Here is a 24,140-nt window from a genome sequence, read left to right as displayed (position 1 = left end):
CTCACAGAACTACTAGCACAACGAGGTAAATTAAATGCCCCAAGCTAAGTTTCTCCCTCCTCTTAATTACTTTGTTACACCACACCAATTCTTCAGTGGGAAGCGTCAAGCTTCCTGTGGATGGGTCCTTGATCTGTCTCGAAATTACCTGCCACAAAAAATAATCCTCATCGCCTTCATCTAATTGATACTGAGGCTATGGTAAGGTAAACAGGAACATCAGGCACCGCGAGAGCTTCGTGATGGAGCACACGACAGCACTGGAAACCCCTTTTCCCAACAGCAACTTAGAACTCTTTCTGGAACACAAAGGGGAGTGGGTGTAAACACCAACAATCCCGTTTCAGATCCATGACTGATGGGAAAATAAAATAGCCACATTGAAATTCTTATCTCTGGTATACTGTAAGGCAGTTCTCAAAAGCATATGACATATAGTCAAATGTAAACACTAAACCCTTGCCATCATAAAACAGAAGCAGTGCGTGCTCCCAGCAAGCAGCTGCAAACACAGAAGGATTTAACCCGCTTGTTTAAAGACTGTAAGGCTGCAGTGTTGAACTCAATCGAACTTCCCCAGCAGGGACACACGTGTGCCATTTTAGAAGTCGACTTCACAAATAAATAAATAAATAAAACGACTGTGCGCCTTTCAAACTCTGCGGCACTATAGATGCCACTTCGGGGTTTGCGCGTAAAGCCACCGCAACGGCGGCACTCACACTAACAGATTAGCCACTCATTTCCCGGCCGGATTTCTTCTGGAGACCGCTAGCCAAAGCGTTGGGCGAGGGCGGTTACCCCGGGGCAGAGAGAGCTCCCGTGCCCACCCGGCCCGCGGTGCCGAGCGCGGGGGGCGCGGGGGGCACGGGAGGCACGGGAGGCGCGGGGGGCGCGGGAGGCACGGGGGGCGCGGGGGGCGCGGGAGGCGCGGGAGGCGCGGGAGGCGCGGCCGCCCGCGGCGCGCTCCGCCTGGGCCGCAGGTGCCTGCGGGACAGAGGGGGCAGCAGGTGTCGCGGCAGGACACCGGGATCGCGTTAGCGGCCGCCCACCGCTGCTCGCGACCAGCGAGGGGCGCTCCCGGCGGCGGGGACGCGCGTGCCAGCCGAAAGGGCCCCGGAGGAGCCACCGGGACCCGCGAGCGCCGCCCCGCGCGCCTCTCCCGCCCGAGCCCAATTTAAACTGCGTTACTGTCCCTCGCGCAAAGCACCAACGCCGCTGCTCCCGCGCGTCCCGCCCCCTTTCCGCCCGCCAGCCAATAGCGGAACCGCTTCGTTGCCCTCCCCGCCAATCAGGGCGCCGTTTATTGCTGTCTGGGAAGAGGCGCTCGGTGCGCGCGCCCGCCCGCCGTGGAGCTGGTCCCTGGCGCGGAGCAGGCGAGTCCTCCTCCTCCCGCTCCCCCGCCCCTTCTCCCCGCGCTTTGTTGGTGCCTCTCCCGGGAGAGCGGCGGCGGCGGCTGCGGCCGGCGGCGATGCCCGAGTTCCTGGCGGATCCGTCGGTGCTGACCAAGGAGAAGCTGAAGAGCGAGCTGATCGCTAACAATGTGAGCCTCCCGGGCGGCGAGCAGCGCAAGGACGTGTACGTGCAGCTCTACCTGCAGCACCTCACCGCCCGCAACCCGCCCGCCCTCGCGCAGCCCGACTTTTCCAGCGACGAGGAGCGGGAGCCCACACCTCTCGGCGCCCGGAGCCGCGGGGCTGCTGCCGCCGGGCGGGTGAGTACCGCTGCCTCCTGCCCCCGCCGCCTTGGCTTCCTGGCAGCCTCGGGCCCGCTTTCCCGCCCGAACGGGGCCGGCCGCCTCCGCCCGCCGGCCGCGGCTCGGGGAGCGGCGCGGCGCGCCGGGGTACCCGCACGGCGTGGGGAGAGTCTCTGGGTGGGATCGTGCCCGGCCGGGACGGTCCCTCCGTCTGGGACCCACCTACTGGGTGGCCGCACCGCCCCAGGGACGAGCTGGGACGGGGGCCGCCGGCTGCTCCTCCAGGATGCGTCCCGCCCTGAGCGCCCTTTGGAGCGGCTGGCTCGGGGAGCCGGGGCAGCGCGACCGCGCGTGGAGAGTGCGACAGCCCCCGACTGTAAATTGGGAAACCTCTACTGTAGCTTGGCGAGCGGTGTCCTAAGCAGACCATTTCGGTGTTGGAGGAACGAAGCAAGAGAACTGTACGAGGTTGCAACTTGCTCAGGAAGGGACTCTGGTCCGCTTGTTGTACGGTTGTACGGCAGCAACGCTGCTCGGTGTAAATGCCTCTAAATGAAAGGATGAAGCTGTGCGAGAGCAGCTGGTTTGTTTCGCTTAATGAAGTGGACTGTTTAATGTAAAGAGGGTCTGCGTAATGTAGGTGTCTTGCTCGTACCTCTAAGATGTGTATTATAGCCAAGCGCCTCTGGTGCCTGTTCGGTTCGTCCGCTGTGCTTGTTTTCTTAGACTTTAGACGTGTGAGGAAAGAGGGGAAGCTGATGCCATTTGAAGTTTTTCCTCTTTGGGAAAATGTGATTTCTTTCTTAATTTTTCATAAGTGGGCTATAAATTTGCATATATTGAGAAAGGAATGTTGTAATTGATAGTTGTAAGATGTCTGATCTGGAGAAAAGGCTCGGATAATGATTATCAGCTTCCGGAGTCCTAATGTGTGTGATAGTGAAAGTATTTAATTATATCTTAGATACTGTGTTTCAAAGGTCATTAGTTAGGGAGTGCCGAGAAACGGAGTCCTTTGAAGGTCTTTCACGCTTTAACCTTCAAAAGCCCAAGAGAAGAGTTCTTGAACTAAAAAATTGAAAACTATAACTTCAAGAGGAAGATATCTCTAAAACTAAGTTATTTACCTTAATTCTGTCTATTTCAGACAGTTAATTGGCATTTACAGAATGCAGTTACAGTGAAACAGACATTTCTCCGATTTAGAGTGGTCTGCTGATAGCATTCATATGGTGCTTTTGAGTTAAGACAGGATGAGCTTGAGTCTGACTTGTTTCATGCTTGTTGGAGGAGGAACATCTCAGAACTGCTAGTTCCTATCCTAGATCTGAGTTTTCCTTTCCACAGTGCTTAAGTTTAAACAATTATGGGTGAGTTTTTTGATGTTTACAGAATGGGTGGTACTCCTACACTTTTGTTAACAATATCTGGAAGGCTCTTTGTAATTCATGCTTATCTTGTGTGTTAGTATCAGAGCACTGTATCATCAGAAGTTCCAGAACTTCAGCAAATACTCCAGTGAGAGCTGCTCAGATTGGTCCCCTCGACCCCCCCCCGTCCCCCCCAGATCAACCAACCCCAACCAAAACACTCTGAAAAATCCCAAACAATACCTGCTAAACAAAACCAACTTGGGTGATGTGTACTTGTTGCCTCCTTTGTGCCACTTGAGTAGTTCTGTAACTGCTTGTAGCCTGAGTAATTTGTCTCTGTTAATGTCTTTTGGCATAAGGGTGCTTCTTTGATCGGCTGTCCTTCAGAAAGATCAGTACAGGTGCCTCCAGAATGATTTACCCCCAGAACAATTGGAAAGAAGAGGAAGAGTGAGGGAAGCCTGACGTCCCAGGGGACTGGGATTCTGGTGAAAAACCAAAGCAAAATATCTTGATAAGATTAAGAGAGGACAGGAGGGAAAGCACTCTGACATTTGAAAGAAGTTAGAAATAAGGGGCAAGGGTGGAACTGCAAGGATTTATGGAAAGGAGGAATAAAGTAAAAGAACGGGCCTTCCCCCACCCCTCTCTGGGCCCGCTCGCCCTTGGCTTTATTACGAGCAAGTAGTTCCAAGGCTCTCAGAGCCCGCAGCCTGGCTGGGTTGCAGTCCTCGTGTGTGCCGGAGTCGGAGGGTGGGGCAGCGCGGGCGGGGTCGCGGGCCGGGCGCCAGGGGGCGCGCCGGGGCCGGGCCCGCGCGGCGCGGGGCGCTGGCTCCGAGCGGCTCCTCCTGCGACCCCCGCGGGATCACTCGGCCGGCTTGGGGGTCCTGAAGAGGGGCAGGCATCGCTTTTCTTAAAGTGGGCATGAGCAACAAGTGCAAAGAATAATCTGAATAGCCATGCTGCAGTCACTGAAAGCTACACCAGGTCTCTTAATGCTGGCATTGGAGTTTCGACATGGCTGTAGTCATTAGTAATTTTGAACTGTCTACACTGTCATTGTAGTGGGGTTTTTCTAAGTTCTGAGCATTTGATAATGCATGCAGGTGCTTATTTTCTATTGATAAAAGCTGTGCAGAGACAAAATTCCATAGTTTGAATTGTGTTGCAAATTATGTGTTTTGAATCCGTCATTCTTCTGTCTTAGCTCTATCCAGCCCAAGAATATATAGCTCACTTTGGTGATATGTTCCTGCCAGAACGGGAAAAGCTTTTAAAATCATGCCTGTTTGTGCCTCAGTCTGATAATATTGTCTGGAGGAGCCAGCTTCTCCAGCTGTACTAATGTTTTTGAGCAACTTTTTTGTTTTTTTCCATTAAGCCTGTTTGGCATAGTGATATCTGAGGACAGTGACTAGGTATACAAGACACCGTTTTGCTGCAGGGTGAACCATTTGCTTCTGAATATGCCTTGTCCTGGTTAGTTATGGGCTGAATGTCAGCAAAGATAGCTCACAGGAAAAGTAACTATGAAATTACATTTTCTCCTTTCTAGGACATTATTTTAAAGCATGTACCAAAAATATTGTCTTGATGCTGTTGTCAAACAGGAACTGTTCAGATCTCAGAATGCATAGATTATTATGACTGAGTTTGCTGTGTATTTCATGTCCTGGAAGAATCACTTCTAATGCATATATTGAGTGATATTTTTGACCTTTAAAGTGATTATATGAAAAAGATCAGTCAGATGTCTCCTGTTAATGAAGGTAAGATGAGAACATCTGGACCTGAAGGGCCTGTTTGAAAGGTTGTACGAGAGACCTATCACGTAAAGATGTTTGGTTTGATGGGAGGGGAGGGGAGAAAGTTGTTTGGGTTGTTGAGATTTTTTTTGTTCTAATCAAGTAGCCAAGTAAATAAAGAGCCAGCTTCAGCTCTTCATAGTCAGTATGCTGTGGTTATGATATCGGTAGCCGAGGTAACAACACCTTCAACCCCTTCCCTATTGGAAAAGAGAAGATAACGATAAAACTGGTAGTTTATGAAGATTAGGTTTGTGGAAAGTGTACTGGATAGGTGAGGCAGTGTAAAGCATCTCTGCGTGCCCAGTGAAGGCAGGGAATCTCTTTGGTGTTTCCTGTGTGGCTGTATGTCTTAATTAAGAAGTGCCACACCAATATCACCCAGAATTCAGTTTAAATCCTTTGTGGACTTTTAAAAAGCGTTCGTCCGCTGGCTGAGAGAAAGCTATGGGCAGCAGGGATGAGATGACCAAAGTAATTCCCACTATAGTGAGAAGTCCTGCCAGGCTGTTCTGCACCTTCAGACTTTGAGTGGGTGCATTTCCTTCACCAAGTAACATGGAAATTAGTGTCTGGGAGGAGAAGGGGGTGGAAGGGTTGTATAGTCCACAATCTTATAATTTATGACTGTTACTGTACACAGGCTTGGAAATTTTAAGTCTATCGCTTACTAATTAAGATTAAAAGGTAGTGAATTCTCCAAGTTGTGTGTATCAGTATCTTTTGAATTGCTGCTGCATAATTTCCTTTCCACTGTTTGTCTGTCCTGTAGCTCTTGGTTAATATTGTCTCCAGACGTTTAAGGTTAAAAAGTTCAGTAGGACTTGATTTTTAAAAAAGGAAATTCTACTGCAGGGAATGATTGTGTATGGTAGAATAAAAAATACAAGGGGAATAAAGACCTATCTATTTCACAGTATAAGTCTATTATTAACATTTTGCATATCCGGTTCCTAAACTTCACTTTTCCTAAGAGAAATAGTTACTTGTTACCAGAGGAAACTCTGCAGACTGGAGAATTAAACAGCATTCTCTTGGTGTGATTTGGGCTTTCTTTAGCCTATCTTCACCTCATTCAGAGAAATCATAAATAAGCCCTGACCCTTTTTGTGTATAGTGGTGAAGCTACACCTATTTGGGATTAAAATCCTTCGGTATCCTGTAGTAGATGCCATTTAACTTGGGATTTGAAAATAGTTTTTGGTTGTGTCCTATAGTTGGTTTTATTATTTAATGGATTGTTCAACATGTTTCTTATGCTTGTCTTTGGGACAGTGCTAGGACTAGTACAGGTGCTTATGAAGTTTGTCTGATTAAGCTGGTCTCTGGCTATGAAGTGTGCAGATAATCTTCCATCTGTTTACTACAAAATAGCAATGACTAGAAATATTTTTTTAGTGCTGTGAGCTCTGGATTGGAAGACCTTCAGATAAGGATTTATTGATTTGGGTATATTGTTGCAAAAATATTTACATAGATTTGGGTGTATTACTGCAAAAATATTTACATTGTGGGCAAAGTGGTCAATGGCACTACTTTACATTGGCAAATTCTGCCACAATTTCATTTCAAGTGCTTCATCTCTGCACCACAGTAAGACATTTTGCTAGTGGTCTTAAAACAGGTAAATGAGAGTGGGTTTTTGGGTTTGTTTGTATTTAATTTACAGTGTTAAACTTTTAAGCTAGCTCTTTTGATCTGTCTCATGGTGTAGTACAGCAGACAAGTTGTTATAATTCACAGGATGATGCATTTTACTATAATAGTAGTGGTTATTAAATTTAGTGTTGTTGCTGAAGTTGATGCTGTCATACTACAGCTGAGGTGTGAGAAATTCCTCTATCCAGCCTTATGCTTCTAGAGATTCACCTTGTGGTCCAGTGAATGATTAGATGGCAGCTTTCTACTTGTACAAGGGAAGTCATTTGCTCCTGCTCTAAGGAGAATAGGTGTTCAAAAGTAAAAGCTGTGACCTTGCAGAACACAAAATAAACACATCTGGCCCAATTATTGAAGAACACAGATTACTTTCAACTTCCTTCATCCCCTTCCTACTCTTTTTCTTGGCTGAAACAGGCTGTTTTGATGATCTCTCTTTGTGACAGTAGTGCAGGAAAAGGTGAAATGGCATCCAGAATGCTGAGTAGTTTTTCTGGTGTATATTGTTATAGTCTCTTCTGTGGTGTCTAAGTGAACAAAGGTAGGGATACATTACATTAGGATTCCAGTTTCTCTAAAGTGTCATTGGAATGTCGATTTCCTGCACCATGGTAGTTTCTTTTCTGAAATAAGGACTAGCATCTTGATTAATCTGCATGGTGATGTGGGCAGACACCAGAGCTGTCATTAGTCTAAACAGATCTCAACAAGAAAACCCAGCATTTTTTTCAGAACTTTTTTTCTATTTGGACAGTTCAGTAGTCCAGAAAAAAACACATTGAATATGAAATTAAAGTTAATGCAATATTTAACTTGATATAATGTTATGACCAACATGTTCAAAAGTGAATAAAAGTCTCATGCATTTGCAAGTTGATTGTTTCTTGGGTATGGCTCAATTGCTTCAGAAACTAATTAGGAGTGCAATGACTAATAAAGTGAGTTGTAAATCTGTCTTCAGTCAAATCTGCTGCTTTAATGACCCTATACTTTCTTTGGACTGTTTGGAGTCTATTTCTTAAAGAAATGCCATGATCCTTAGAGATCCTGTTGCTTTTCAGCACCTGATTTTAAGTTTATCATGGTGGAATATCCAAAAGTAAGAGGAAAATTTGGAGTCAGATATATTTGGGAAGCCCTCATTTAGTCCTTGCTTAGTTTTAAAATACCAAGATACTTGAGGCAAGACCAAGCTTGCATGCAAACAAATATTGAACTGGCATTAATAGCTAGACAGATACTGTTAGCTCATGTAAATCATTACTTAAAGTGTTTTGTTGCTATCTTATAAAATGCAACAAGAAAAAGACCTGTTAATCATTACTGAGTGTTTATAGCCTATTTGTATTTGGAATTTTAATTTTTTGTTAGTACCAAAAAAACAACCAGATAGGCCTTCTGAACAACTGAGTTGAGAAAAATGCTAAGTGCAGAAATTTTCTGTTTATATAATGCAACTTTGAGATACAAGTATGACTTATTTCAAAGCAATATCAAGGTCTTTCTTAGTAAAGAGCATGCAAATCCTAAGCATGCTTTTTTGTGTTTTACCTCTTCACTTTTGCAATCCCTGTTGTAGCAACAGAGGCTTCCCAAGTTGAAGTGTTATGATCACTCTGTTTGGATTGAGAGGAAACTGCTAATTTAGGAGTAGCATCTCAGCAGATTATTTTGATAGCCATCTGCATGGGGTGATGGTGCATTGCCAAGTGTTCAAGTAGTGTTGCCAGAGTTGGGTTTAGAATTTTTTAGAGCTACAAGTAGCAGAGGCCTAAGCTGACAAGCAGGATTTTGGAAATATGAGACTGGTTCTGATTTTTGCCTTTCCTGTACTCACCTTGTAATGTTATGTAATCTTACAGAGAATGACAAGACAAGTAGGGATAGGGGTTTTGGAAACTTGGTTGGCAGTATGTAGATACTAAAGATCTTGTTCCATATCATTAGAGGAGGAGATGACCTATCAGGTAAAAAAACAACGTAAAGAAACGCTAGTGTAGCATAAATATTTGTAGTTTTGTGTAATGATGGTGAAACAGCTAGAAGCTTACTTCTCCAGTCACAGGAAAGCAATCCCTTCCTGCTATATATTTGAACTTCAAATAAAAACACAAGACCAGAATAATGAGTGATTTTTTTTTTTTAACTCCAGAGGAGACTTGTAATGGGTATTTCCTTCCTAAGCAGAAAACTTGTGCATGTTTTCTTAGTAGGTGTAAATGTTAGTGCTGTTTCACATAGGCTTTAGTAGTGATCATGGGTGAGAATAGAATTAATTTCTTTGGGGTTTATATGTTTAGCACACTGTGTTTTCCTATTCCCTTAGAAGAAAAAAATGTGTTCAGTATTAACTGGAAGCACTGTCTCTCATTTCTCCCTCCTATTCTCAGAAAGCTACAAAGAAAACTGACAAACCCAGACCAGAGGAGAAGGATGGCCTAGATATAACAGAGATGAGTAATGAAGACCTTCAAGAGAAACTTATGAAGTATGGAGTAAATCCTGGCCCAATTGTAGGTAGGTCAATTGAACTAGTAGATACTAATCTGTTTTATTTCTTGTTATACCTCAGTTGTGAAGTTTCCCTGATACAGTTACTTTTTAGTACCAGTACTGTTGCAATGCTGCTTTCCACCTAGGATATTTTCATCAGATGTCTGTTTACATTGAGAAGTCTTGAAGCATTGCAGGTGGGCAAGTCTGCAGTTTGCTTTTCCTGTACTAGGCCAGCTGGAGAGGTTCCATCTTCTTTTCTGAAGCTGTGTAACTATTAGCTAAAGTTCAGTGCTGTGGTAGTTAGGTCTTCTGATACAGAGGTTTAGATCTGGGCTCACTTAAATACAAAATACATCTTACATAATAACCTAATAGCATTGAGAGCAGAATGAGAACAGGGAACTTCCCTTTCCCTAGAGCATTTCCTACTGACAGCGTTGTGCAGTAATGTTTTCCTTTGCTGATGTTTTTTTCTAGCCTAGCATTCCGTTCTGTGTGCTGGCCTATGTCAGGAGTAGTCCTGACCCCAGCCTAATCTCCTGCCTTGGACACTCGTCTGTGATGTGAAATCAAAGTACCTTGCCTTTCAGATTGTGCAGTAGCCTAATGGCAAGGGAACTTGATTTCACAACTCTTGAAAAAAAGATTGTTGTCTGTAGTATGCAGAGCCTTCTGTGGAATGTTGTTGAAATCCTAGGTGGATGGAAGTGTCCATGACTGAGCCTGCAGTCCTGTGTGTATTCAAAGTCTTATCTGTAATATTTTCAGTTAGCTGATTCTGCATGCCTTGCCATTCATCCTGTACCTCTTGGATAGTACTCAAGAAACCATGTAGTCCACTGGAAAGGCATTTACATTTGGTCTAATTTATTGCCTTTATTTCTTAGAGGGTATGGACTCTTTCTTGAGAGGCTGCCATTTCTTTTAAATGGTGGTTTCCTTTTATCAGAAAACTTCAAAAGTTAAATGATTTTTTTTTTCCTTCAGCTAACAGCTCAGGCACTATTCACCTCTACAGATTTTTGCCAACAAAGTCCAGATGTGGAAGTATGTGCTAGACTTAAAATATTTTAAATAGCTGTACTCTTAGCTCAAGCAAGCCAATCTGATGACTAGATGGCAGCAAGCAGAAAGTTCTGTTGTTGCTGTTTGCTTGCACCGCCTCAGATGCTTATTGGACTGAATTGGACAACAAGGCAAAGGCAGGGGAATTAATTTCAGGGTAAGGGAATTAGGAGAATAATAGAGCAATCTGCATGGAAATTGTTGCCCTTGCACTATCTAATTCACTATTTTTTTTGTGAGGGAATAACAACTTGTATATTGCAGCATATGAAGCAAAACATCTAAGGAGGAGGTAAATTTCCTTTCTATAACTTTCAGCATATAAAGAGGTCTGAGTTTATCTGAGAATTCTCTTAAACTGAAAAGTTAGAAGCCTTAGAGGCAGAGTTGTGTACCTAGAGGTGTGTGCCTGTGTGTGTGTATATATATATATATAGAGAGAGACACTCTGGGCCATACAAACTGATTAAAAATAAACAAAACATTATGTTCAGAAATTCCCAAAGAATATGTAACAGCCAAGTTCTATCAGGCAAGTCAGGAAAGATTAAAGCTTTTTCTTTAGCATCTATCCTTCCTTGTTATAGCTACTACTAGGAAGCTTTATGAGAAAAAGCTTCTGAAACTGATGGAACAAGGTCCTGACCTGAAAGCACCTGTGCCGCTCCCAGCAATTTCAACTACTGAGAACACCAGACAGAATGGAAGCAATGATTCTGACCAGTACAGTGACAATGAGGAAGGTAAGACTCAAGTGGAACTTGCATGGGAACAATTCAAATTATACATGAGTAATACTTGCAGTACAAATAACCTAAAGAGGGTATGATCTTGCTATTGGGTGAGGCTGTAAGGTACTGCTGTGGGCCACGTCAGTCATGTACTTGATCATGCAGTACCAGCACAGTGATCCAGCTGCCTGTTCTGGGAAAGGAAGCCTTTTGCTACTGAACTGGTCCCTTCATTTTCCCCAGACTGGATGGAGCCTGTAAATCCAATACACAGGAGAACTGCATATTGGGTGTTTCAATGTTCTTTGCACTTCTTACTTAAGTACTAGTCCCATTTTGTCTTATGGTGCTCACAGTAGCTATTTGATGTGAAATAGTGAAGGGATGTTTGTTTATTAATCTCTTGTTTGTTTGCTTGCTTGTTTAATGGCTAATACTTATGATTCAACCTCTTTTATGCTCTGTTCCTTATGGACTTAGTTGGGGGTGGGTTGATTGGTTGGTCCTGGCTGTGTTTTGTGGGTTTTAATATCAAGTTTGTATCAAGCATGTGTAGTGGTGGGGGAAGTGGAGTTGAAAACACACCATTGTGCAATTTACAAAAAATAAAAACAGCACAGGTTTTAAATAATTAATTGAATTGAGTGTTAGAAGATGCTTATTTAGTGTGGTTTAGTTTTGGAAGTGGGTTTGTTTTGTTTTTACAATTTCTATGGACATAGGACAGAAAGGGTTGAAATGAACTAGTAATTGGATTCATCTCCCATGCATATTTGGGCTTGTTTTTCAACTTTCATATCTTGCACTTTTAAGGGGGAAAGGATGTTAGAGATTGATTTACTAATGTTTGGGACAGCCAAGAGCCCAGTCACAATTGACAGCTAACTTCTTATAATTATATATGCTTCGTATAAATACTGAACTGTTCACACACTGGGGAAAAAACTTAAACCCAAATATTCCCCTTCTCCCCTACCAAAAAAAAAAATTTTATTAATAAATCTTAAATATGTTGGTTTAAAGCTAATAGAATTTTAGAAAAGCTGTGGAAATAATGCATCCTTTTATTGGTGAGATGACTGCTAACCACTTTCTACTGCATCAAAAATGGGATTTTATATAAAAGGAGTTATATTAGAAGAAACTACTCTATCAACTTCAAACAATATTGACAAGCTTCAATACCTTTCCTACAATCAATAGTAGAATGGTACTTTGATTAAAGGAATTGCAATTTGATAGCAGTTTCTAAATGGAACTGCTGGATTTGTCAAGGCTTATCTGAAATGTAGGATTTTTAGCAAAAAAAGTAAATACGTGGATCAGTGTTTTAACATAATTTTAAGGTTATTCTTAAAAGGTCTTTGTTATACATTTAATAGAGAAATATACCTGTTTCACAGCTTTTTAAGAAAATGGTAACTCATAAGAGTTATGTTGCCTCTCAAAATGATTTTTTATTAAAATACATTTGATTTCAACTAGTAGTTGCTGCAACAACTAGTAGTATATTAAACTAGTTTTATTAAAACTGGTTGTAGATCCGAAGACTGAGCTGAGGCTTGAGAAGAGAGAACCTCTGAAAGCCAGGGTGAAGATGCCAGTAGCACTCAAACAAAAAAGAGTTGTTGAACACAACCAGGTATGTTTGTCATAGCGGCACGTGGAACAGCTATTAACTGCAGGTGATGTGCTCACTAAACACCTTACTACTTTTAACATCACATTTGACTAAGTGAGCCATGCTGGTTTTTAAAAGTTCTTTTAGAAAGCCTGTTCTAATATAGCATGAAAATCTTGTGAATTAACTAAAGCGGCTGTTTTTTAGCTTGTCTGATAATGTTCAAAGTTATGGTCTGCTAAAAGCTGTTTGTCTGACTTTCTACCTGCTGTAGCACCTCCTGGAGAAGAATAGTAGGCAACCTTAACATGTTTCATTTTGGAAACCTGGCAGATTAAGTCACATGGGCTGAATGCTCATAATCAACTTGATTTAATAAAAGCAGTGGTTTCTCAAAAAAAAAAAAAAACTTTGGAAAAAGGGGTGTGTGGGTTTTTTTGTTTTTTTAACAAGTGCTTTTAAATAGATAATTATATATGTGATTAGATAGCTACAGATATAGTTATGCATTTTAAATACATCTGTTTAATGACTCATTTAAATGTAGTATGTGAAGTAATGTATTTGGGTATATGCCTGTATGTATAGGTGTCTGTCTGTGTGGCTAGTTGTCTATTTAATATTTTTTCTTCAACTATGTTTGTAGCAGCCTTACTAGAGTAGACGTAAATTTATTAAAAAATTTCTCCTGTGAAGCAAAACAATAAATAAAAAGTGTAGGTCTCCTATCTGTATGCACCACCTGTTCTTTACTTATAAATATTAGTTCTGCTGTCTTTATGGAAGAGGCATTTTACAGAAGTACCTCTGATTTTCATACCGCTGAATACAGGGTTTTGTAGTTGATGGCTGATCTGTCCTTCTGATGTGAAAGTGTCACTAAATACCCTGTTCCCCAGATTAGGATACTTAGAGTTTTAGAGTGTTGTTCATCTGTCCAGTAAGTAGTGGAGTTATGCTACAGTAAAGGACTTGTAAAGAAACATTCAGTGACCCAGAATCTGACTTTTTAATTGCTTGGTGTATTTTAGCAGATCACGGTCACTTTTCTCAATACTTTATTAAATGCCAGATGCTTGCTATTTAGTGTGTGTGTGTGTATATGTACAAACATGCTTTAGCTATGGATGTCTCTTAAAGCAGGTAAAATGCTGCTTTATGATCTTGAGTAATACAGTACAGCTATGGAGATCTGTAGCTAGTTTGCTTGTTTTAAGTTGGAGTTCTAGGGTGCAAGCTGAACAGATTTTTTTTTTTTCAAAAAATTAAAACACACACATAGTTCAATGCACCAAATATTCTTTAATTTGATCAGGCAACTTGGGCTTATAATGGTCTTTATAGTGAGCATCTTAATCTTTAGGTTCTTGTATTGTAAGAATCACTTTTTTTCAAAATGGTATTTCTGCCAGAAATCCCTGCCAGCTTCAGTGTAAAGATATTTAATTCTGCTATCAACAAACAAAACTTGTAGCCTTCAGGAACTCTCTTACAGAATAAAAGAGAGTTAGTGAGGTATTTTTGTTGCGTTTTAAGTGATGATTCATTTACTCAATTTTTTGTCATCCAGTTTCACTATATTAGTATCAGGTCATTACTGTTTTTGCAATCTTACATGTGCAGTACAGGTGCAATATTTTGCAACTTGCATATTTCAATTACCAGGAGTTAATCAAAGGAATAATCAAAAAAATTACCTAATTTCAAAATTGCCAAATTCTTCAGGAACTCTCTTTAGTTTGTTAAACCTTTTACTTTTGAACTTCTGGCTGTTTCTTGTTTTGGGTTTTTGGTTTTTTTTTTTTAAATACAGCAAACAGACAAAACCACCAAAACCCCAAAACAAACAGCTCCACCCACCCCCCAGTAAAATTTTACAGCTGCTTGAAGCCAAGAACAACTTAATGCTTTTGGCTAGCAAATGTGTGTAGTCATGTATTTTGCTGAGAACAAAACCGGAACGTGGAGAAGATTTTTTTCTTTCCTCCCCTTCTTCCTGTGGAATTGCATTGTAGGTTTTCAGCTAATGTGTCAAGGGACTATGCTCATTCTGCAGAATTATTTCAGCTGTTGTGCACTGCATGGCATTGGCACAAAGATTGTGTCTAAAGCATGGTGAGGCTGAGCTGGTGGGCAATGTGGTGTGAGCAGACTTTCTAGTTACTTCTAGGTCCTGTGCAGTGCTGGTTTTAGACCAGACATGTAGCTGACAAGACTGTTTGTCATTTGGCATGGCTGGATGTTCTCTTAAGAGAGTGCAAATAGATAGATAGTTATTAGGCAGGCTGCTGCGGAAGAAATTGGGTGGGGAGGTTGAATATGGGTCTTATCAGTTAGTTAGCAGTGGAGGGCTGGATGAACTTGAGCTCAGCTGTTTGTGTTTAATTATGTTTTCATAGTGAAAAATTGGCAGAAAACCCTAATTTAAATACCCCCTTCTAATCCAGTAGGTCATGAGTAGGAGTTCAAAACTGAGCCTGACATGTCATAGTAAATGGCATTGGGCAGAAGGAGGTAGGCTAAACAGTGTAAATGTTAAGGAACAATGTAGAACTAGTCTCTCCTGAAACTTTGTACAGTGACATTCTGCATGTGTTGTGTTCCCCTACTATTCCCTGTATTTTTTTTTGACTACCTGTATAGTAAATTGTTAAGTGATAGCTGAGGTAAAGTCATAATCTGTAGCTCTACTGCTCATGAGTTATTTGACGGTTAGAAGCACATACTGAACACTGCTTGTGTACCACACCATTGTAGTTTCTCTGGTTACATTACAGGGTGTTGGTGTACCTAACATGAGTGTTGCATTTTGATAGGGTTAGAGGCCTGCTCCATTGACAGTGAGGATAATTATAACTGTAGACAGCAATTTTTATTTCTTCTTTTTTATTTTGTCTGGGTGGATTTTATGCAGTAGATTCTGGTTTTTCCTAAACTTTTCATGCAAGAAAAAAACCTGAAAGTTGATACTTAAAACATATGATTAAAGCATCTGAAGAAGAGCTGCAGTTATTAGTGAAGTGCTTCTCACTTTCATAAGAAGATAAGTAATTCATAGTCAAATACTCTGGAATGGGGAGCTCGTTTTTACTAGTATGAGTGAATTTGCTTTCCTGAGTGGATTGTTGGAGTAGAAGCACTCTGACATTAGTGTTTCTAAGCTTCTAAAGAACACCTCTCAAATAGAAAGTTTATGGGGTTGAAGTGGGGAACTGTGATTGTAGGTTGCAGGAAGGAAGAGAATGCAGTGTCTGGTAAATATTTAAGAAGGGGTTAAAAGATGTTTAATCAAAAATCTGTTAAAATTGTGAAGAATTTTGGAGAATTAGGTTGAAATCTACAATTCTAAAAAAAATCTGTCAAGCTGTTTGGACCTAAGGTCTGTGCATTTGTTTTATAAAGTACTTCAGTGACTTTGGAATGAAGTGAAACACTTATGCTCCCTCTGCTGTGTATGTAGTAGCTGTTATACAGACTTTGTCATAGAACCATAAAGCAGCTCGGCTTCTTGTTTCACTGTCCCTTTTCAATAAATAATTTTCAGCCTGTTCTCTTAACACATTTGTTTTGGGGCTGATACTGTTCTAGTGAAAGTCATTTCCACTATTGAACCTGTAACTGACAGTTGCAGTGTATAACTTTATTTAGCAATGAGTATAACTTCCAAAAACTTGGTAATACATCACTGTATGAGGTGTTAATGTGCAAAGATAGAAATATTTAAAAAGTAATAATTTTTATGTTTAAACTTAACCAAATACAGAAAATCTTGTATGTAATCTAGATGAAGCAGATCCACATCTCCCTTTTCATCTTGGATTTAGTTTTGAGGGGAATATTTGCTTTAAACATGAAACTTGCAGTAGAGCATAGGGAATGATCTGTTTGTTAATGGCTATAAAAGCTTGGTGCTTCATGCTGTTACTTCAATTGTGAGAGATCTGTGTCAGGCTTGATTGTTTAAACCTGCTGTTACGTGAAAATTGTTACTTTCATCCCTGTATATGGAAACTTTTTAAGATCATTCAGTGTCTCTCCCTGAGTCCTGTGGCTGAAGATTAGTTCCTGTTGAAACATAGGTGGCTGTGCATAAACTGTGCCCAACTCTGCTTGAGAAAATAGAACCCTATCTGTGTAGAGAAAATGGTGATGCTTTCTGCTTATGCTCATAGATTTATTTTTATGTATGTGTAGGCAGGAAATGTAATGGTCCTGAAAGCTTCATGTCTGCTGTCCATGACTTGATATAACTCCTCATGTTAGCTCATTCTAGGGCAGTGAGCAAAGTAGCAGGTTTTGCTGTTGGGCATTATCTATTCAGTTCTGTATTTAAACAACAATGTTCTCAAATATAGGTGTTATGGTCAATGCTCTTAATCTAGCCAGCTATTCATTATTAAATGTATCAGGATCCACAGTTTTTTGATTGTAGACATGTTGCTTCTGGAGTGTGCATGCTATTTTGGCTTTTGGTTGTGAGTATCTGTTGTTTGGAGCTGGTTTTCATGTATATGATCATGTGTTTGATGCTTGAATAGACCTATTCTCAAGATGGAGTTACTGAGACTGTCTGGACAAGTGGATCTTCAAAAAGTGGACCTCTGCAGGCATTTTCTAGGGAGTCTACAAGAGTGTCAAGAAGAACACCAAGAAAAAGGGTGATGAGAGGCTTTTATAATAGACAAGCTTTCTTTTTTTCTCTCACTCTTAGGGTCCCAGTGGCTCTTTTATTCAATTGTTGTTTTTTGTTTGTTTTAAACAAACAGGTGGAAGCTACAGAACAGTTGCCTATAGATGATGCTGTAATATCAGAGAGTACTCCCATAAATGAAACTATATTGGCTGCAAGCAACGAGACCCTAGTAAATATGCTTAGTAAATATGTTTAATCAATTGTGGTATTCTTCTGTAATATATCTTCACTGACAGAATCATTCTGTTTTGGACAAATAGAAGACTGTTTTAAGGAAAGTAAGACTATTCTGTAGTGTTTGAAAACACATACTCAGTATTTGTTTTAGTACCTAGTGCTCTTCACTTTGAAATGGGACCAGGTCAACACTTACGTCCCATCTAATATTTTTTGTGGGGAGGGCTGAAAAGCACCACTTTAAAAGCTTAGATACTTTCTTAATTTATTTAAGTACATGCTGAATATTTGCTTTTAAGTTTGGCTGTTCTTGTGAACTAAATAGCTTTTATGTTTCTAAATGGCTTAAAAGAACCTACTCAGAATGATAAGCAGTGTGTTTCCTTTGCTGATCTTGGAGTCTCTTTTACATAACCTTCTTCAGTTAACTTCTAACTTGCATATATTCAATGCACGTAAAGGTTTTGTTTTTGTTTTTGCCACCTTGCCCCTTTTCATTTTGTATTTTGGCTGTTTCTGAGTTTGAACAATTTTGAATCTCGGCAGGTTGGCAATAGGGTGCCTGGAAATTTCAAGCATGCAGCTCCTACACTGTCAGTCAGTGAACTCTCAGACATGCCCAGAAGAACACCAAAGAAACCACTGATGACAGCTGAAGTAAATAAATTAAAACTTAGATTGCTCTTGCTTACTTACTCTCTGTGAACAAAATTCTTGTGTGTATGTACTTACTTCTTAGTACAGAGGGGGTGGAGGATGTCATTGCCCAGGTAACACCAGTCAGAATAAACTAGTGTTGTCACATGACATAAAACAGAATATAAACTTATTTTCATCTTCCCCTTTCAGATTTGGATGTGTGTGTGAAAATCTGATTTTTTTTTTCTTTTTTCCTAAGACAAATGTGTTTTGATGTGTTATTTCTCCTTGTGCTGCTATTTTTCAGAACAAAATGTAGAAATTTTTTTTCTCTTAAATTCTTTATAGCTCAAAGTAGACTAGACTTGGTTATTTCCCTTTGAGTTTGTAAATCAGCCTATCCTGAAAAAATGCAATGTGCTTTAATTTAGGGAATCAAGTAGTAGAATTACTTTAGACCAAATGCCTGAATTAAAAAAGCATCTGTAGATTCCTGTCAGTTATGAAGAAAAAAAATAATTCTTTTACTGTTAATCTATTCAAGCTGTCAAAAATTATATCTCTTGGAAAACTAAAGCACCTGCAAGTATATGTAATTGTCTTACTGTATTACTGTAATGTGGAATTTTACATCGCAAGATGCTGTTTGTTCATGTAGCTGTAGATAAAGCTGCTATTAACACTTCATTTACAATATGACAGCAACGTAGACTTAGTTGTGAAGTCGCATTTGTGGGTCAACTTGATGTTCTATTCCAAACTGCTGATGGGGTTTTTCAGTCAGTATTTTACTGTACTGTGGTTTATTACAGCATACTGTATGGTTTATTACAGCAAGAAGAGACAGATTGCCCACATCAGTGCTTTTTTAATCATGTTGGTCACAACTAGTCCTGTGATCTGCTCAACACAGCCATGATAGAGGTGATGATTAAGTTTTTTTTTGGTCATCTACATCATTGGCTCACAGATGTATAGAATTTATACAACTTATGCTTTATCTTAAAGGAAACTGAGGCGATCACTGAATGCTTTAAGACCCCAAAAGTGACTGGATGGCTGCCAATAATTAAGGTTAAACAAACTTCTGAAACCCAAGAAGTAAAATTCTTGAATGGCACTGGGTGACTCATTCATTCTTACAAATTGCACACGGCTGTGGTCACTGAGGTAGCTATGCAGAAGCTTTTTGTTTTGCTGTTTGGCCTCTAACTGTTTTGCTTTCCTAGGTGCTGGAGAGAACTACAGAAGAAAGAAGACCAGAAAGGGACATTCTTAAAGAAATGTTCCCTTATGAAGTATCAACACCTACAGGAATTAGGTATGTTTAAGGTTCATGGGGGCTTTTTTTCTCAGTTCTTGTAAACCTATTTAAGCTGAGAAATAACTTTTGATTATATTGATAGGTTTCTGAGGAACAGTGTTTGGACTCTGGATTAATGACATTTGTGACAGCTACCTATTCTTCTATTCTATATACATAGATTTGTTACCAAAACAGCCACCTCTGTTGAAATTGGAGGAGGGAGAACAGAGTGGTACTATAGTAGGAATTATTACTGGACTTTCTGGCTGGTGAAAGTTAAATGGAAAGGGCTTTTCTGTGGTAATGACTTGTAATATTTAAGTTTTTGGCTAGATGCAACTGCCCAGGCCTGCTGTTAAATTAAGGAAAGATCTTGCAGCATATATTTGAGTTTTCTTTTGCAAAGCAAGAAAGAACTTTTAGATACCCTGTTTCTTCCTTTAGGTGGCAGTCATATTGATTACTCTTAGCATAAATAAGGATGGCATCTAGGAAAGGCTATTACTTGTGCATTTTGGGGGTTTTTTGGTCTTTATATTTAAACAAAAATTGAAGTAACCCCTCTGGTTAAATAGGCAATTTAAAAAATTGCTCTGTTTAAAGGATATCAGAAAAAGTTTCCCCATGTTAAGATGTGAAATCATCTCCTGTGTTTTCAACATGTGAATTAAAGCTTGAATTTAAACTTCAGTTTATGCAGTTGCATAAACTCGTAACCACAAGGAGATATATAATACCAGTTGCTACTACTCTAGTGCATCTGCTGACTACTCAAGTTTGTTCTCCTGTTTTGAGGTCTAGTTAAATCCATACCACTGGTTTTTTCTTCTTTTAAATAATGATCATATATGTGTACTCCTTGTATATAGGAACTTGTCAGTGTACATGGGGTTTTTTAATCCTTACTTTGTCTTTTAGCTGTGTATTGGCGTAGTCATCAGTAGATATTTTATTGGCCAGAGATAATCTTATGTTTAGAAATCCCAGCAGGGCTGCATGAGTAATCATTAAAAAAGCAAATAGAGGGAGACACTTTATACAGTTTGATTGCCAGTTATGATCCTTTTAATGTAGATATGGTGAAGTAGCATTTGAGATTTTTTTAAAGTGTTTGCTTGAACACTGAATTATTAACTTATCTATCTGTCAAGCTTCAAAAGTAGTATTACAGGTACCGAGGTACTGTATTCACCAGAAATAATTCTTAGTTCTTCAATTATACTAAAACTTCCCGATGTACTTTAGATTGCTCTTTTAAATATGCAGTATTTCCTTTTTTTTTTTTTTATTAACAGTGCTAGCTGCCGTAGACCAATCAAAGGAGCTGCAAGCCGGCCTCTAGAGCCCAGTGACTTCATACTGGAGGAAAGTTACTCTAAGTATGCGCAGAAATACGGTACCTCGACTGACATCAAGTCGGAGAAACCACCAATAAAAAAAGAACGCCCTGTTCCCGTGTGGATAAAAGTTCTTCTCTTTGTTGTTGTTTCAGTCTTCATGTTTTTGGTTTATCAGTCAATGGAAACTAATCAAGGAAATCCTTTTTCTAGATACCTGAATATTGCCACTCCGGGCAGTGCCGAATGAATATCTTTCTGAAAGGCACACCCAGTTTGATCTCCTGTTTTTTATTGTAGAGAACTCTTCTGCCCTCTCATCGGCTCAAGGACTTCTTACAAATAATGTGATTGGAACCTGATAAATTGGATAAATGAAGAAAGATAATATTAAATGGACATTGGTAACTTTCTGGACTTTGGACAAGTAGGAGATCATTACCATAGGAGTAACATTTTTTTAAATCTTTGAACTTTTTGTAGGCTTTATTTTTTTAATGTGGACATACTTTAAATTCACTTTTGAGAAAATGTATATTTGTTTTTGCAAGAACTTGGAAGCTGAGAAGGGCAAAAATGTAGTAAAATGTGAAGCTGTGTTTTTAAAGCTTTTCCTTTGTACAGAAAAGAAGTTGTACTTCTGTCTCTAGATTATAGTGGAGAAGGATTTTAACATGGGAAAAGGGAAATGCATTTCTTTATGCATTTTTTCAGTAACAAAATAACTGAATTTGATCTCTTAGGATGTAGAGAGAGTACAACAGCTACCTTTTCTGTAGATTACTGTAACTTTCTAGTAAATGTAACTGTAAACCTGTTTGCATTTCTGTAACAGTCTTAGTATCATATTAGTAACTCTGTTTAAGTGTAACATCATTGAAATGTATCCCTTCATTTTAGTGCTTACAGTGTTGTAGGAGCTGAATACAAATCTAATTGGCAACAGATGTCTTAGAGGAACTTATTTATTAGTAATATGTGTGGGAAATAAAAATGACATCATAATAATTTGCTACTAAAATACCTTTTTGGGTCAAGATTGTTTTCTGAAGCAGTTGAAATTCCAACATTAGCAGTGGTCTTTTTTTCTTTTTTAAAAAAGCGAGGTCTTTCCAACACAGCTTTATGTGATTATCTTTAAATATTCATGTAGAAAAGTATTCTCAGAGTGTGAAAATTCCATATGAAGTTCTATTCTTGTATGAAGAGGGCATTGCTGCATTTTCTGCTAGTTTCATCTTTTAAGGTGAGATGTACAACTTTCATGCCATTGACTATTTTTCTCAGTGGAAGCATGCTGAAACACTCTCTATTGTGTAACTTGGTTGAGCAGGCAGCTGACTTCACTACTACCAATGAAGAGTGATAAGCAAAAATCTTTTTAAAGTGAATGTATACATTTTTGGTGTGCTTAAATCTGCAGCATACAGATGTTCAGTCTTATTGCTTGGTACAAAATTGCAATAAATCATACTACTTATTCTTAAAGTGCTACTTATAAAAAGCTGAGAACATTAGTTAATAGTCAGTATCTTTTTACTCTAGGTACAATTATTGTGTAGACTATAGCTATGGGGAAGCTTTACTTTTTTGTGAATTTTGGGACAAACATGGTAATTTGTAGCAAAGCAATAGTTTTGGGGTTTTTTCCTGTTTAATGTTTTTTTTTCCTTCTAAACTGCTTTTTTGAGTAATCCAAATAGCTAAACTTGTGTCCATCCTATAGGGAATTGTAACATAAGACATTCTCTTTTGGTGTCAAAAATGGAGAAAAATAAAAATGATTTTAATGTGTGTGGATTTTCCTTATCAAATAAATGCATTGCTGAAAAGCAGCAAATGCAAGACAAATAATGTATCAATGGTGTCATTTTGTGCTGCTATGGTCTTCCATATTGGAAAAAAAAATTAAAAATCTGATAATAAACTCAGGTCAGTTCATGTCATCTGGTGGGAGGCGTATTCATCATATTTGTAGTATCAGAGTTTTGTGCCATAGTCCTTTAGCCTATGTCAGGCCTTTATTTTGGATGGGGGGAGAAGATAGCTTTCATTTGTTCTTCAGTGCTAAAGGAACTTCCTTTTCACTTTAAATTGTTTCTCACACCACTTTGCATGTTGAATATAAAATACGTCTTTCTTTCCTAGTTATATGAAATGCTTTCAGTTGACCTCCTCCAGGGATACTATTAGCATCATCAAAGAAAAAAAGCAAGCCACAATGAAAACATACTGCAAACTGAAGTTAATTACAATTAAATGGCATCATTCTTTCATTTTTGCACTGTTTTGGAGAATGCTCTCAACTTCAGTGTTACCTCACAGATGGTAAAGAGTTTTCTAGAAAAGTCCTCAAACTAACCCACGTCTGCTTCAGTTGTAGTTGGAAGTCAATGCACCTTCAAGAAAGGAATGGGTTTTTTTTTCTATTACAGACATTTAATGGTGTGAGGTAGCTCTGAGACTAGGATCTTTCTCCTAGCCCCAAAGATGAATTTTTCATGGTATTCTAAAAGTAACACATAGTAGTGCTATGAGCTGCATGTGCTTAAATATATACTACTGCTGTATAAGTTAAGCTGAAGTATATAATTATACTGTATGTAGTCTTTGTATCAAAGTCCTGAAGCAATAGGCACAGATGTTCCTTTTTTTCTTCCCTTTACACATTCTCACTTTTGTTTCATGAGTTCATCTTATTTTTTAGACAGAGCCAGCTTGAACTCTCAGAACCAATGACAAAATAAAGCAATTTTTTGGATTAATATCAGAAATCCAGTTGTAAAAATGAATGGAGTTCTGATGTAGTAAGTATTATTTAAGAAGTCCCTTCTAGGACAAGGGCTACAACAAGGCTAGAAAAGGTCTGTGGAAATTAACGGGCATGACAGTGTTATTTTGGGTTTGGTTCTCATGATTGGTCATATTGCTCAGAATGCTGTGTGAAAACCTGGCAGGTCTTGATTTCCTGTCTGAATTGGAATTAACACCCAGCTTGTATTTTCCCCTTTAAATTCGGTGCTAATTTTTCTATGTGTATCCAGTCTTGGGAGCCTGGTATCAGGCTGTGGATCACTAGAGGATTTCACTTGCAGTCTTGAGATAAATCTTATAGCATCTGATCCGTGGTAAGAGCATGAGAGCTTCAGTAGTGTCCAATACATTTTCAAGAAGGATCTTAAGTTTAAATTCTGTGTGTGTTTGAAGACCTTAATTTGTATTTGCATAAGAAACAGTGTGAAAGAACTTCTCCAAGTTCACTTGCTAACAGTATGCTCAGCACTACCCTACAAAATTATTTAGGATCCTTCCTAGGCTTGGTCTATGTGTTTTGTTTTGTTTCCTGTGGCATAACTTACAAAACTCTTTATGGTATTAAAATTCCTGCTAATTACCTTTTCTGCTAGTTTTGTGACAAGATATCTTTAAAAAATATTTTAACTAGTTTATGCAGAGTCAAAGCAGAAAAACTTACAAAAAGAATGCCTTTAAATAATACAGGTCCCAAAGAATACTCAGCAGTAAAAATTATGTAATTGCAA

At 39.5% G+C, this 24,140-nt stretch overlaps 1 protein-coding gene across 8 annotated transcripts; it reads left to right on the top strand.

Moving 5' to 3' along the window:
• Window positions 1-1,308: 1,308 nt before the first annotated feature.
• Window positions 1,309-22,392, top strand: TMPO (thymopoietin). 8 transcript variants are annotated; one of them, XM_068191639.1, is made up of 10 exons: window positions 1,310-1,714; window positions 8,924-9,050; window positions 10,682-10,837; window positions 12,367-12,467; window positions 16,985-17,104; window positions 17,213-17,308; window positions 17,863-17,973; window positions 18,964-19,029; window positions 19,185-19,276; window positions 20,557-22,392. In XM_068191639.1, the coding sequence occupies exons 1-10, from the start codon at window positions 1,472-1,474 to the stop codon at window positions 20,846-20,848; spliced, it is 1,404 nt and encodes a 467-aa protein (XP_068047740.1). In that variant the 5' UTR covers window positions 1,310-1,471; the 3' UTR covers window positions 20,849-22,392. The 8 variants fall into 8 exon arrangements, with proteins under 8 accessions (XP_068047742.1, XP_068047740.1, XP_068047744.1 ...); XM_068191641.1 differs by lacking the exon at window positions 16,985-17,104 and having other exon boundaries at window positions 1,309-1,714; XM_068191640.1 differs by lacking the exon at window positions 18,964-19,029 and having other exon boundaries at window positions 1,311-1,714.
• Window positions 22,393-24,140: the final 1,748 nt, after the last annotated feature.

This window comes from Anomalospiza imberbis, chromosome 5, assembly GCF_031753505.1.
Source record: "Anomalospiza imberbis isolate Cuckoo-Finch-1a 21T00152 chromosome 5, ASM3175350v1, whole genome shotgun sequence".
In the NCBI taxonomy this organism is placed as follows: domain Eukaryota; kingdom Metazoa; phylum Chordata; class Aves; order Passeriformes; family Viduidae; genus Anomalospiza; species Anomalospiza imberbis.
Note: the sequence above shows the minus strand (reverse complement) of the source record. Positions and strands in the feature narration are given on the sequence as shown.

Coding starts and splice junctions, on each gene's coding strand:
- TMPO (XM_068191639.1), top strand. CDS start 1,472: ATGCCCGAGTTCCTGGCGGATCCGTCGGTGCTGACCAAGGAGAAGCTG. Junction 10,838..12,366: donor GTACAGTGACAATGAGGAAG/GTAAGACTCAAG, acceptor AACTGGTTGTAG/ATCCGAAGACTGAGCTGAGG. Junction 17,974..18,963: donor AACCACTGATGACAGCTGAA/GTAAATAAATTA, acceptor TTTATCTTAAAG/GAAACTGAGGCGATCACTGA.